A 16,405-nucleotide genomic window follows, 5' to 3' on the forward strand; every position below is an offset into this window, starting at 1 on the left:
TCTGGCAGTGACTAACAATATACAGTAGACTCAAATTTTATGAGTAGTCTTCCTTTTAAAATAGCCACAAACAGTTAAAGTTATAGTTATAGTAACAGTTATATAGAAATATATGGATCTTAATATACCTAGAAACCCTAAGGATATATACAAATAACCTTTTTTACCTCTGCTAGAAAATCTGAAAACCAATATAAAACAGTGGAGGACCCTGCCACTATCAATGATGGGGCAGGTGAATGGCATTAAGATGGTGATATTACCCAGATTTCTGTATCTTTTTCAGAATCTACCAACTTATTTGCCCAAAAAGTTCTTCAAAACTTTGGATTCTATTATACTGCTTTTTATATAGGGCTTTAAAACACATACAATATCTAAATTGCATGTGTGTAAGCCTAGGTCATTGGGGGGTTAGGTTTGCCAAATTTTCAACAATACTACTGCACTGCCAATTGTAGAGCCTTAACTTTTTGGCAGGACCCATGCCCTTATAGTTGATCTTACTTCATGGCTTATGATTGAGCGTGGTGCTTTAAACTCATCTCTCTCCTCGTCGCTATTTGCTGCCCCTGAGAAATCTAAAGTTGCAGTTAGATCCCACTTCATGATCAATAACTCTCTCAGGATATGGCGTCAGATTAGTAAGACATTCAAACTGCCAAATACCTTCTTTTCTTTTTTTTTTGCTCCTGTTTGTCGTAACATGGCCTTTAAACCCTCATTATTAGACCCGAACTTTGAAACTCTGCCAGCTGATAATGAATTACACAAACTACTTACTTGCGCTCCCAATAACCCAAAGTTAGTCACAAAATTTGTAGATTTTTTTACAAGTCAGTTAGACGTCTTTACTAATCATCTGAAAAACGATTGGGAAAAGGAACTAGATATTCATGTTTCTGAGGAAAACTGGGAAAAGTGTCTTATATACACCTTCTCTATTAATGCTAGGCACCAACTTATTCAGTACAAGGTGTTACATTGATTGCACTACTTCAGGGTTAAACTTCATACTTTTTATCCCACTATTTCCTCTCTCTGCAATAACTGTGAGACTGCTGAGGGTTTGCTTGGTCATCTTTTTGGGGCATGCCCTAAAATTGGTGAATTCTGGTCAGAAGTTTTTAATTTCTTTCAGAAGTTTATGCTTGTGAACTTCCCTTAGACCCTGCAACTGCTCTTTTTGGCTGGTCAGTCTCCTTGCAGCATCTTAACAATGCTTTCCGAGTGCGTATACAGTATGGTATGATGATTGCAAAAAAATCTATGCTTTGCATGTGGAAGAATAAGTCAAGGCCACTATTCAAGACTTGGTTGTCTAAACTTTCCTCCACCCTTCATGTAGAGAGGCTTAGATATAGTATGTCTGGAAATATAGATCTATTTGAAGTTTCTTGGAGGCCTCTTTTTAATCACCTGTTAAAAATTTCCGATAATCGCAAAACTACTTGAAACCTTGTAATCGTAGTGCCGGTGTTAATACACCATTTCTTTTTGTTCATTTTTGTTAATACTACCAATGTCATATAGAGTAAAAATCTATCTTTGACCTTTTTTTGCCTTTACACAGTGAAGTGGCTGACTGAAGGAGATGCTGTTTTTTTTTTTTTCATTTGTGTAAGGTGTGTTTTGTCTGGTTTTGTGATTGGGTTCTTTTTGTATGTCTGAAAATTTAAAAATTACCTAAATAGATATAATAAAGATATAATAAAAAAAAACTTATGCCATAATATACAAATATATAAATGAAATCACCAAACTGTCGCTAATATTTTCATGTAACCTGTAGTGACGGTGAAACGAACCGGGTATACAATCATAGTTGATTGACAAACAGCTGACAACACTCTTTGCCAGCTTCAGAAACAATGTGAAGCATGTCAGTTGTTGGGGTTGTATAGCGAACTATGAAATTAATACGATGAAATGACAGAGTAGAGGTTTAATACCCCTATCTCACCTACACGGTTTTGCGCGGTGGCTGTAACTATGGTTTATTATGATTCAGCGCGAGTTTTGGCACGGAGATTACGTTTCCATCCTTTAGCACGAAAAAATTGAACATGTTTAATTAAATTATATAATTAAAGATGTTTAACCTTGCAGACCTTGCAGAACTTCACGGAACATCTGCGGGCAATTGCGGCAGACGGCAGCCGCTCACCGTGAGTCAAACCATATAGGTGAGATAGGGGTATAAAGCATTACAATCACCGCGGATGGCGCCGTCTTCGGTCTACCACAACAACATGCTATCGCTGCCGTATCTGTTGTTTTCTGGACGCCACCATGATTACCCATTTATACCATCTTAGCCACTTAGGCCTTGTTCACACGGGCGTTAAAATCGAGCGTTTTTTTTCCGTTCGTAGCGTCCAGTGAGTGTTTTCTACACATAGGAATCAATGAGAGTGTTCACATGGGCTTTAGTAATGTGCATTTGTCCGGCTGCGCGTTTATACAGCATTAAAAAAACGTTGCATGCAGCTTTTTCTTGGCGTTCAAAACCCAACAAACGCAAGGAAACTTCTACTGTAGTTCCATGATCCTACATGCTATACATAGCGAAATGCGGAAAAAGGCAAAATAAAAAAAAAAATTTGTTGAAAAACTTGCGCGGAAATTTTTCGAATTTTTTTATAAACCACAAAAAAAAAATCCTTTAATCCGATGTTGTGCAGTCAGAGAGTGAACAGTGAACAGAAGATATCCAGTTCCCGACACTGCCCCCACAGGTTAACACACAAACTACAATTTGGTCTGCAGGCCGACGTTAGACAGAGACAAACGAATGCCGGTGTAGAAGTCAATCAAGCGCCACTACAAAACGCAACATAAACGTCTAGGACATAATGTGTTTACATACACCGCTGATTTATAAAGCTGCTCAGCGGTGGCAACTAGCGTCTGAGCTGAAACTACGATAAGAATGAGTTAAGGTTGGTCCAAACCAACCTTATGGCCATGTGACTTACCTAAGAGATACTTATAGTACGAACATTTTAGGAAATGCGCCATAACGTTAAGAGAGAGGTTAAGGTACAAATTAGGAACCACTTAGCGATAAGAAGCTTTCGTGGAAAACCGGGCCCAGGGTGGTATGGCAGTGCTTTAGTAAATGGCTGCCATAATGTAAGATGACCACCAGATGTCGCTGTGTCTCCTGAGATGAAGGCCTCAAAACATTCATTTTTTATACAAATTTGAAGACGCCCAACAACAACAAGAACAACAAAAGAAACCACTCTTTCAACTTCTGTCAATTATTAAAGAAAATATTCATTTCCACACACTGCCCAGACTTCTAGATTTTAGACTTGTCTACATGTTGTGAAGGGGTTTTCACCACCAGGGAAAGAATGCGTCCAAATATTATGGGTTTCCTCCACTCGCAGTGCGTTCTTGTATGTACCATTGTATGAACATTGATTTGGCCACATCTAATGTTCTTGGTCTCTCTCTCTCTCTGAGTTTTCAGCATAATTATGGCTTCACTCGCAGTGGTAGTTCTTTGGACTTCACATTGAGAGTTAATAAGTGTTAAAACTAGGAAACTCTAGAACATTTATCTGCTTACTTGTAAGTGAAATAATGAGTGGGAAAAAACAAAACTGGTCAAGCAAAATCTGAGCTGCAAATGTCTGTAAAAGTGTTGTAATTTCTATACTGTTCATCTGATCACAATGTCTTTCAGTAGACAATTAAAATATCAATCATCTCCAGGTCAAGACCTTGTGATATCCCTGGACAACAACCAAATCACTCCTTCAGCCACCGCCCGCAATCTTGGGGTAACAGTGGACAATCATTTGTCATTTTCCCCACACATCGCTAACCTTACCCGCTTTTGTCGATTTCTTCTTTACAATATCAGAATAATTCGCCCATTTCTTTCTTCACAGGCTACTCAGGTGCTTGTTCAGTCCCTTGTTATTTCAAGACTGGACTACTGCAACTCACTCCTGGCAGGCCTGCCTCTGTCCACGATTCGTCCTCTGCAACTGATCCAGAATGCAGCAGCACGTCTCGTTTTTAACCTCCCCAAGTTCTCCCACACCACCCCACTCCTCCGCTCCCTGCACTGGCTTCCTGTAGCTGCCTGCATCAAATTCAAAACACTGATGCTTGCCTACAAAGCTAAAAAATGGCCCAGCACCCACTTACCTCTCTGCGCTAATTACACCACGCACTGCACCACGTTCCCTCCGATCCTCCAGCACTGCTCGCCTCATCCCACCATCTCTCAGGGATCGAGGGCTCTTTTCTGTTCTGGCACCTAGGTGGTGGAATAGAGCTGTAAGACAGTGGTAAGATGTGCTGTAGGTGTGACAGAAGAGTTCAAGGTGGAGGTGGGTCTGCATCAAGGATCGGCTCTAAGCCCCTTTTTGTTTGCTCTGGTGATGGACAGGTTGACAGATGAGGTAAGACAGGAGTCCCCATGGACTATGATGTTTGCAGATGACATTGTGCTTTGTAGCGAGAGCAGGGAACAGGTGGAGGAAAATTTGGAGAGGTGGAGGTATGCTCTGGAAAGCAGAGGAATGAAGGTTAGCCGCAGCAAAACGGAATACATGTGTGTAAATGAGAGGAACCCAGGAGGATCAGTGAGGCTACAGGGAGCAGAGGTAAAGAAGGTGCAGGATTTTAAGTACTTGGGGTCAACGGTCCAGAGCAACGGAGAGTGTGGAAAGGAGGTGAAGAGGCGGGTACAGGCAGGTTGGAATGGGTGGAGAAAAGTGTCAGGTGTGTTGTGCGATAAAAGAGTATCAGCGAGAATGAAAGGAAAGGTGTACAGGACAGTGGTGAGACCAGCGATGCTCTACGGCTTAGAGACAGTGGCGCTGAAGAAAAGACAGGAGGCAGAGTTGGAGGTAGCAGAGCTGAAGATGTTGAGGTTCTCTTTGGGAGTGACAAGGATGGATAGGATTAAGAATGAGTTTATCAAAGGGGCAACCCACGTTAGATGCTTTGGAGATAAAGTCAGAGAGGCCAGATTGAGGTGGTTTGGACATGTTCAGAGGAGAGATTGTGAATATATCGGTAGAAGGATGCTGAGGTTGAAACTGCCAGGCAGGAGGTCTAGAGGAAGACCAAAGAGGAGATTTATGGATACAGTGAGAGAGGACATGAAGTTAGTTGGTGTAAGAGAAGAGGATGCAGAGGATAGGGTTAGATGGAGGCAGATGATTCGCTGTGGCGACCCCTGAAAGGGAACAGCCGAAAGACAAAGAAGAAGAAGACCTAGGTGGTGGAATAACCTTCCTCTAGATGTCCGTACATCAGAGACTTTGACTATCTTTAAACGACGACTCAAGATGCATCTGTTTCTCCAGTCTTTGGACTAACCCCCCCCCCGAAGAAAAAAAAAAAAAAAACTCTTCCCAGTTGTGTTGGACTAATGGCACTTAGTTATTAACCTAGTTAACCCAGTGTAAGTATGTTTCCAATTATGTAAACATTAAAGCACTTTTTGTAAGTCGCTCTGGATAAGAGCGTCTGCCAAATGCCTAAATGTAAATGTAAATGTAAAACAACAACATTATATTACATTACTATAATAATATTTAGAAAAACAAGAGGCCCTTCACACACTATGATGTAATTTAGGGTTGATGTCATAGTGCTTGGGCCCTTATAATAATAATAATAATAATAATAATAATAAAAGTTGCTGCAGAATAAAAAAAGGAAAACACTTCAGGATGTCCTGTTATTAGAAAATATTAAAACTTTAGTTTAAATTACAAGTTGAGCTACAGCACACACACACCCTCACTAAATAGTTCCCTTTAACACCATTACTTGTGTTCCTTACTAAATAAAGGCCTGAGTTATTCACTTATCCTCACCAGTGACTGAAACCCAGCTTTTGGGTGACTCTCCTCTCTCTGGATGTGTATAGTGGTAGAAACCTTCATCTGACTTTGAGACACTACTGATGGTCATCTCTCCTGTAGTCTGCTTCTGGAGAAATGAATCATCTTTATAGAAATCAGCACCAGAGTCTGAGATCTTTGTGTTGTAATATAAACAGTGTAAAGTCAGAGGATTTCCCTCAGTTACATGATGGACAGGACTCTCCAGGATCACATCACCATCTGGAGGAAAGAGAAGGACGACATGTACACAGTAATCATTTTATCGACAGGAACAAAGAGTAAATACAGTAGCAAACATACGTCTATGACGAAAGGAAATGCTGCAAGGAAAATTTATTAAAAGTGTTCAATCTTAAGCATCTTTATGGTTTCAGATTTCCAATTACTCCGTGATTAAACTGTTTCCTTTTCCTTCAGCAGTAACACACTACATGAAGACTCACTGTGCACTGTGATGTTGAGAGAATTACTGCGTCCTCCAGATTCAGACTGACACCAGTAAACTCCAGTGTGTGATGTAGAGAGGGAGCTGATGTTACATGTAGATCCTGAAACTGATGAACAATCTAACTGTGTGGGTATCCTCTCACTGTGTGTGTATCGTCTCACTGTCCATCCAGTAGAGTCTCTCTGGTCCTCACAGCTCAGTGAGAGAGAGTCAGCAGTAAAGTGTTGAGTTCTGCTGGGACTGATGATCAGAGACACTGGAGGAGATTCACCTGAAACACACACATTATTCAGATGTACAACTTGATAAATATACACAATAAATCCATTAATATTTGCTTTAATTAGACAGTATCACCAGAATAAAAATATAATACTTAAATTATCTAAAACACTTATTACACAACATATTACAACAGATATACGTGATACTTAATATCAATAAAAATATTAATCAGATATCCTACTCTTTCACTCAGACTACATTTGCTACACTTCAGCTCTGCGCTATTGTTGTTGATGTATTTCCTTACCAGTGACACACAGTGGCTGTGGTTCACTGTAGTGTGTGTGAAAGACTGGTTCTCCTTTCTTTGCTCTGCACATATAAACTCCTGTGTGATTCAGAGTAACAGGACTGAGAGTGTAGGAGCCTCCAGATCCTCTGCTGCTGTCTGAGAGGAGCGCTGTCCTGTACCTGAGGGAACCCTGACTGTCTCTGTAGGGAACATCTGTGTACCAGCTGAATGTCCAGCCTGTAGAGGAGTGTTTAACCTCACAGCTTAGAGTCACTGAGTCTCCTTCAGTCAACCAGCTCAGTGGAGAGACACTTACTACTGTCTCTGCTGGGTCTGATGGACAATCAATATGATAAATAAAGACATAAATACATGAATTTATTCAGAGTGTCAATTTTGTTACATCTAATTACTGACAAAATATAACAAACTCACACAGACCTGATACAGTGAGTGTAACAGCATCTCTGAGCTCTGAGAGTCGCTGCTTCTCCTCCCTCTGTAGGTGGATTTAAAAGCGATCAAACAGGCAGGGATTAAGTGAGTGAAATCAGAGGACTGCAGACGTCTTTGTGACTCTTTGCCCAGCCGGATCCAGCAGGTTTTGAAGAATGAAAAACTTCATATTAAATACTGATTGTTTTTGTATTTCATCCCAGTAGCAGTGAATAAGAGCAACTTATTTAAACCAACATCAACACTTAGTGTCACAATAAACCAGCTGCTTCAGAGACACAGAGTTTTATTCACATAACAGGAAAATAATCAGGAACAAGACTGTAGATCGGAATTAAGTACCTTCAATATTCAATTATTGCCCTGTGTAAAGCAAAGAAAAACCACTAAGGACACTGAAGATGAAATAACTTGGGAATTGGGTTTATGACCTGTCCAACACATGGAAGGATAGAACTAAACCCTCAACTTTACAGAAGAAACATCCTGAATGAGTGTGATGGGAGATCACCTAAACGCTTAGTGAAGCTGCACAGTAAAGAAAAATATCCAGTAGAAACCAGAGCTATGTTTAATAGTAAAAAGGAAGAACATTCACACACACACACACACACACACACACAATGTGATGAGATCTCACAGGATTGGGACTAAACAGCTGTGTGTCCATAAGAAAACTCTGGAGCATAAAGATTGGACTTTGTGTTATGATCTGGAGTTGCTTCAGTCCCTCAAGTCGAGACTCAGTAACGATATGTGGAAATAAAATGAAGTCAGCTGACCAGCTGAATGTACTGAAACACCAGGTTATCACATCAATGGTCCCTATCAATAAAATCTATGTTTTTTTTAGAAATATTATAAACACATTTACACATCCAGTGATGCAGGTAAGAACATTCACTAAGAACTGAGATCAAATTACAGATAAAATAAACATCACTACTACAAACAAACCTTATTAACAGCTCTATACCTGCATTACATACTCATGAAATCTCTCTCTCACACACACACACACACACACACACAGGTAAAACAGTTCATTTGTTTTGTTTTTTTAAACTCAAATTCAGGCTGCAAAATTCAACATAAACACATTCCAGTGTAACATGTGGGTTACTCAGGGGTAGACAAAACCAATCGAGCCTTGAGCGCGTGGTACCGGTTAATATCTCCGGTTAAATTAATTTCTTTATGCAAGACAAACAAATAAAATAAACAGGTATGAACATTAATAAAGTGTAAATCGTGTGTAAAAACTGTAGTAAAGTAACATATATTTCTGAAATTAAGCGGAAAAAGTTCTTGTTTATTCTGACCTTTACCAGGTTATTAAATATGTGAGGTGAAAACTGACTCAGTGTTACACACAGGAGAGATGATCAGTGGTTTATCCTCATACCGAGGACAGAAGACTGGATAGAGTTTCTCAGTGAAAGTCTGACCAGTGAAAGAGTAGATATGAGATCTGGAGTTCACATCATAAAAGGAGACCAGACCCTCCTCATAATCCACAAACACCCCCACCTTCTCCACCTTCTTTCTCAGTGTGAGAAGGACATCAGGACCAGCAAGAGCAACATATTCATTCCCGACCGACAGTCTCACAGTCCAGAATCCATCCTGAGGTCTCAGTGTAATAATCCCCCCCTTCCTGTTAATGTTCTCTCTCACGACTCCTAAAGTCCACCATCTTTTCCCGCTGACCTGAACCTCATAATAAAATCTCCCTGAGGAGAAACACCGCTTTCCTACAACACAGTAATACCAATCAAACCTCTGTGGTGTATCAGGGAGATTCTGTCGTGTGTTTCCTTTTTTTTAGTTCTTTTCCATCAGAAAATTCACTCAGTGTTACACACAGGAGAGATGATCAGTGGAGCTGCATTTTTACCTCCATCATTATCACAAGGACAGAAGTATGGATAGAGTTTCTCATTGAAAGTCTGACCAGTGAAAGAGTAGATATGAGATCTGGAGTTCACATCATAAAAGGAGACCAGACCCTCCTCATAATCCACAAACACCCCCACCTTCTCCACCTTCTCTCTCAGTGTGAGGGGGACAGAGGGATCAGCAAGAGCTTCATAACGATTCCCACCCAACAGTCTCACAGTCCAGAATCCATCCTGAGGTCTCGGTGTAATAATCCACCACTTCCTGTTAATGTTCTCTCTCACGATGCCTAATATCCAATCAGTTTTCCCGCTGACCTGAACCTCATAATAAAATCTCCCTGAGGAGAAACTCTGCTTTCCAACAACACAGCGTTCTTTAGTAAACCTCTGTGGTGTATCAGGGAGATCCTCTTCCTCGTCTACTTTTTTCACTTCTTTTCCATCAGCAGACAGGATGAGAAATGGATTTGCTGTATCAGGATCCAGAGTCACATCCACTGAGAGAAACACAGAGTGAGATGTGAGTTTCAGGTAAAAAAAGATTAAATCATTATCAGTGGATCAGATTCATTAGGATTTATAAGAGGATTTGTAGAAGATTAAAGAATGAAACATTTAAATACATAAACCCGTACAACGCGCTCCAGGTTCGATTAGCTTTGCCTAGCTCTGAGTAACCCGGATGTTACACTGGAATGTGTTTCATGTTGAATTTTGCAGCCTGAATTTGAGCTGAAAATTGAACCGGAACACAGACTTCTGGAAATATAATAACTAAATTATTTAAGATTAATTTGTGAGGACTAAATAAATTAAATAAATAAATGAATAAATAAATAAATAAATTTCCAGGATGTTCATTTAAGATAAATAAATACAGATGTGTGATGTTAATCTTGTATCTCTCAGTATTTTAAATATTATGCACTGTATTTTTTCGTTATTAAGAATTTAATGGGTTTTGTTTATTTATTTATTTTTTTTATTTTATTCTTTTTTAATTCCCAAACACTGACAAGTAGAATCGTTCACGAACGGCCCATTACTACTTATCATCATCAGCTCCTCTGCACCAGATCTTCTAGCACTTCAAATCATTTTTTCTGTGTTTTTAAACATTAAATCATCAAGTTTAATCAGTAAGCAACAGGACACAGAATTTATTTACAGTCTGTACTTACTGCAGCTTTTTACTTAATAAACTATCAACCACTCTTGTGTGGAGATAGAATCGCACCAATATCAGTTTCCAATATTATTTTTATCTATCTATCTATCTATCTATCTATCTAGTTTTAATCACAACAGAGTGAACTATAAAAATCCATCTCCTCCAACCCAGAGGACACTACACTCCAGGTGACTGACACACGCACACGCACACGCACACACACACACACACACACACACACAGCAGTTTATACACACACTTGATATGTTTCTCCAAGCCTCCTGAAGGATTGGTCAAAGATCACTCATACTGGTTGGTTGACCAGCCCTCACTGGTGACAAAGGGGCATCTATATATTACCATTATTATGTAAAAAAAATATATATATTATTGCTGGTCTTAAATAATAATATCAGGTTACTTCGATAAAAAATATATTTGCTCTAATCTGATATCATTCAAAACCACACTTCACCAGGCGTGTTTTCTGTCTTTTGGAGTGCAGTGTGTATGGTGACTAGAATATAATATGAATGTGTGGTTAATGAAAAGAACTGCACACATGCAGTACAAAAACACACTAACCGGAGTTACTTCTCCAAGGTTATGTCTATGGCAATTCACACAGGTGTGTGTTACTCTGCAGCAATGACGATCCCACCAGGCTATAAAAGTAAAAAAATTATACACACACACACACACACACACACACACACACACACACACACACACGGGTCCTGAAGGTTCTGAAGCAAGTTAAGCAAAGCAGTAGGACCCAACAGCGTTTTACCCACAGTACTAAAAGCCTGTACTGAGCAGCTGGCAGGTGTGTACACAGACATCTTTACTGTAACTTGTCTCTCACACAAGCAGTCGTCTCACATTTATTCAAGTCTGCCATCATCATATCAGTGCCAGAAAATCACAGACACATCTACTCTGAATGATTTCAGGCCAGTGGCACTTACACGGTTTGCCATGAAGAGCCTAGAAAAACTAGTATCGTTACATATTAACTCCATGGTCCCAGATACCATCGACCCGTTTCAGTTCACCTACTGTCCCAATAGTTGAGTGGACTCCATCATCTGGACTACAGTAGAACATACGTGAAGATGCTCTTCCTAGACTATAGTTCTGCTTTCAATACCATCCACCTGGGAAATCTGTTTGTGAAGCTGATGGACCTGAGGGTCCCAACTCCCACTTGTAATTCTATTCTGGACTTTCTCATGGACAGAGCACAGGTTATGAGGATGGGAGACAAGGCCTCTGCTGAGCTTACAATCAGCACAGGAACATCACGGGGTTGCTTCCTTAGCCTCAAAATCTACACCCAGTACACCCACAACTGCATCTCCATCCAGTCAAACACCGCCATCATTAAATACGCAGATGATACAACCAACCTGGACTCCTAGGCTGGATCTAGTTTACAGGGAGCTGGTCAAAAACATTGTTGTCCATGGAGAGGGAAATGACCTCATCCTCAACACAGACAAGACCAAAGAAATAATCATGGACTTCAGAAAGAAACCCACCCCCTGCGGCCTCTCATCATCAAAGAGATTAACATGGAGAGGGCTAACAGTCACAGGTTTCTGGGCCTTCATCTGACAGAAAACCTGAGCTGGACCAAAAACACCGTCACTACAGTGAAAAGGGCACAGCAACGGCTGTACTTCATTAGGCTGCTAAAGAAGGCTAGACTCATCCATCACCCGCCTCATCCAGGCCTACTGAGGACTTATAGAGAGCGTCCTCACATGTGGCATTACTGTCTGTTTTGGAAACATCACCCAGAGGTAACAGAAGGCTCTACGGCTCTACAAAGAGTCATAAATGTTGCTGAGAGGATAATTGGATCTGATCTCCACTCCATGGGACACCTTATACACACAGCACTGTAGGAAAAAAGCACAAAGTATTCTCAGGGACACACACCACTCAGCTCAATCTCTGCTCACCCACAAACGCACAACACACAACCTCTAAGACAACACCACAGACCTGAAAGTATAATCACACACAAAGCATGTTCCTATAACAGCTTCTTTCCAGCCTGTCTGTCTCACCCTGTTAGTTTTATCTCTGTCATACCGAGACCTGCTGCTATAATCAGTGTACATGTATCAGACATAAGACTAAGTAACTATTCTTTTACATATTCATTATCAAAGAACAAATGTGCAGTATAATACTGTGACATCAAATGTCCAATTAAACCTTTGAGACAAAGTGGAATTTGTAAATCTGAAGAAGTGCAGTAGTTACACATCTGGGGATCGTGTTTAAAACTACACTACAATGCTAGATAATTGTTATAGTGTATTATAGTCTGATAGCTTAAATCCTTCGGCTATTTATTTGTGTCTTATTTTTGTACTGAATGTTCATTCCTCTTTTATTTTTATTATATATATTTTTTATTTGACTCAGAGAGTTGGATTTTCTAAAAAAAAATGTAATGCAGTCATACTGCATGTACGAATGGCAAATTAAAGTCTCTTGACTCTTAAATCTTGTAAAGTTTTATGATGTTATATCATTTGTCTGCCAGATGGAAGTAAAATACCACAACACTTTACACTTACACACTCCGAAAACACTCACTGCAGAATAAACAAATCAATATCTCTCTCTCTATTTCTCATGGGTAACAGACAGGGTGTCAATCCATAGCAGATCATACAAAAATCAATAATTTGCTACAGTAATAAAAAGAACAAGTCTAATGAAAAAATGCTCTATGTGAGACTTTTGGCAGTAAAGCTTTTTACTCACTACGGATGCTACTACGACTACTAAGTAAATCATGTATAGTTTTATACACAAGCTAACAGATGCTTCTGATTAACACTTATCCAGTGTAATAAAAGTCTGCTTATTGCCTGTGTTTATAAATTCCACCATCTACTGCTGGGGGTCTTGCTGCAGGGGTCCCAACTTTGGGAAACTTTACTCAGTAGGGTCTCTATGCTTTCTGAGGTGGTTGCCCATCCTGCCCTCTGTGCCAAGACGATGCCCCAGTGTGTCACACACTTTACTGGTTCCTCCATTGTGGGCTATTGACCATGATGCTTCCTCTGCCTCTTCCACCAGGTCCAGTCTTCCTGACTTAAAGAAGGTGGCATTCCTCACACACATCACTTGTTATTAAAGTGAGTCTCACTTCATTCACTTCAGCATGTCAGTTGAGGGAAGGTTCCGGGGTATGGCAGATTGTCTGCACTAACATCTACTTGAAGCCATAAGTGAGAGTTGAAAAAGTTATGGAAGAACTATCATTATGTGCCTTATTATAGACAAGTGACTGCATCCATGAGAGGTACTTCCCATAACAAACTAATACAGGATCAGTCTGAACATTTACTCACTTCCTGTTTTAGCCTTTGGAAGCTAATATTAAAACACTATCGAAAGTCACTATTGTAGTGTTTATGTTTAGATTATTGACCACAAAGTTCCAAAAATATGTGGGTTTATGTATAAATGTGTAAGGGCTCTCATATTAAGGATTAGAGTTTTTTTTTTTTCTGAATGGTTTTTAAGTTTCTAATGAAATTTTAAAAATTCAGAGTCAGAATATTTATCGATTTTTGGTACTTGCAGAATCACAATACAAATTCAATCAACACCTAAGTTTCGTGATAATATTGTATAAGATGGACCCTGATGATTCCTGTCCCTATTAGATGGCGAGTTGTTGTGATAACCCTGATCTCACAGAAGAGTGGAGGGATGGCAGCTCACAAAAGCAGTGTAGCGCTCTCACTCCGTCATGGTGTGCAGTGTGAAGTGAACACTGAGGCCTTTATGGAGCAGGTGTTACTGTCAGTAGTAGAAAGTGTTGGATAAGAAAACGTTGTGTCAGGATCACAGATGGTCGAGGGTTACTCAGCTGATTGAAAACAGAATAAATGTAAGTGAAGAGCTTTATTCTGCTATTCTACAGAGTACAACAACAATGAAAGTTACAATGCCGCACATTGCCCTGTTTATCTCTAATGAGGACGTGGAGTGGGAGCTGTCTCAATTTGATAAACTAGTGAGCAACATGAGAGTGGTCTCTCTAATCTGTAAAAACCCCACACTGAAGCATGTCATCCCCTTCAGGTGTACAGTGTTCATGTTTCTGAACAAACTCACTCTACATATTTGTTTGGAAGTTACATGGGCAGAAAATCTTTATATATCGGCCAAAGAAAAAGGCAGGGAGATGGCAAGGACAAAATCGCTGATAAAATGCTCAGGGCTTTGGTAAAAGCCAGAATCATTGAGTTCACCTTCCTTACTGGGACTCACAGAGTGCTGGAGTTCTGCCAGATGTGGCCATAGGGGGCGCAAGTCTCTCAGTGTTTCTGTACATTAGTTCTATCCTTAAACATCTGACTGAGTATACGAGTTATTCTTTCACTTTATAAAGCCAAAATCATTAATAAACCTACCTGAGGTTACTCATTGTCAGGCTCCTTTTACTGACTAACTTCACCCTCTGTGTCACCTGAACATTCACACTTTATGGTGCTGCACTTTCCCTGACTAATGAGAATCTACTGCAGTAGAAACAGTTTCACTGTCTGAGCTCTGATTGGTTAAACAGTTTTGGCAGCGTGCAGAGGAACTCCGATGAAGAGCACGAGCAGGATGAAGCTGAGCGTGCACACAGTTTTGTGCATGAGAAAGTTAAATCCATGTATAAGCAGGCTGAAGGTTCAATTTGCATGAAAGTAAAATAAATCTGTTCAAGAGTAAATAAACCTTTATAGTGGATCAGGAAAGAAACACCACGTTCCAGTCAACTTTACTCATCATTCTGGATCTACTGCTGTCGCCTGTAAACATCTCTCTCTGCCTCTGTTTCTCTCTTACACACACAAAATATATTATTCTTACCTGCAGACTTCTTCATCTCTGCTAACTCTGTGAAACAAGTAATTACACCATGTTTATATTTGTTTATGCAAATAAAGTTAGAATAATATAATAATGTAATTTAATAATATTTATACTATAGATCAGAAGTATAAACCAAAATGATTATATCAATTTATCAAAAAAAAGAAAAGAAAAAAAGATTTGGTTGAGAGTTTGTTTTGCTGGTGGAAAAGTAAAATTATAAACTGTGACTTATCTTATAATCAGTTCCTCTTTCTAAATATAATAGTATTTTCAGATTTCTAAATGCATTAAAATAAAAAGTCTTTACAGTCTTATAAATTAAGGTGTAATTACTTTGTTCTATCCTTCGTCTCTGTGGCCCTAAAAAGAGGAAAAAAGTTGATATTAGAGACTCGACTTAAACACATGTAGGATAATGTTTAATACATTTTTAAACAATTTTCTTCAAGAGTGTGTGTTAAATAGAATAATTCAAATTAAAATATATTTATATTCTCCATTGTATAGACCGCAGAAATTTAGTGTTTATCATATTTTATTTACCTGCATAAGGACAATAATATTATTATACAAATTAAATACAGTAAGTTCTTACTGTATTTCTTATAAAATCTGATGTCACTATTTTCTCAAGGAGATCTGATTTGATTTTCTGTTCAGTTTAGTATTAATGCAGCATTTATTTGTGCTTTCACTAATATTATACTGGAGAACACACATACACACACATACACACAATATAATCAAGATGAGATGATCCTGTTGTTAAATTTAAACTTTCCTGTTCAGACAGAAATTCTCTGATTTAATGATGTACAGAAGATTAAAAAGATCAAATTGTTCTTACCTACAATTTTCTCCATCACTACAAACAAAAAACAAGCATATACAAAAACTATTATTTAAATGATTTGTATTTCACCTTGTGATTTATAAAAGTATTGCTATTCCAGTTTTTTTTACAATCGCTATGACAGTTTTTTCAAAACATTTAACAAATTTCCTAAACTCTTAACGCACCATCACACCTAAAACACAATTACAAAACGGTTAATTTCATGCTCAAAATCAGACATTGTAAACTAAACCCCAAAACTAATTTTCCAATTACAATAATAAACCACCACA

At 39.0% G+C, this 16,405-nt stretch overlaps 2 protein-coding genes across 2 annotated transcripts in view; both read right to left on the minus strand.

Moving 5' to 3' along the window:
- Positions 1–16,405, minus strand: part of LOC128529789 (calpain-1 catalytic subunit-like) — a 314,185-nt gene that overhangs the window by 219,088 nt on the left and 78,692 nt on the right. The gene's annotated exons all lie outside the window — the stretch shown is intronic.
- LOC128529823 (butyrophilin subfamily 1 member A1-like) overlaps positions 9,151–16,405 on the minus strand; it is a 37,577-nt gene continuing 30,322 nt past the window's right edge. The window contains exons 7-8 of the mRNA XM_053503367.1: positions 15,272–15,289; positions 9,151–9,701 (exon numbers count right to left, since the gene is read on the minus strand). Of these exons, the coding sequence (XP_053359342.1) occupies positions 9,151–9,701; positions 15,272–15,289 (569 nt within the window). The remainder of the gene's footprint in view (positions 9,702–15,271; positions 15,290–16,405) is intronic.

Source organism: Clarias gariepinus, chromosome 1 (genome assembly GCF_024256425.1).
Source record: "Clarias gariepinus isolate MV-2021 ecotype Netherlands chromosome 1, CGAR_prim_01v2, whole genome shotgun sequence".
NCBI lineage: Eukaryota > Metazoa > Chordata > Actinopteri > Siluriformes > Clariidae > Clarias > Clarias gariepinus.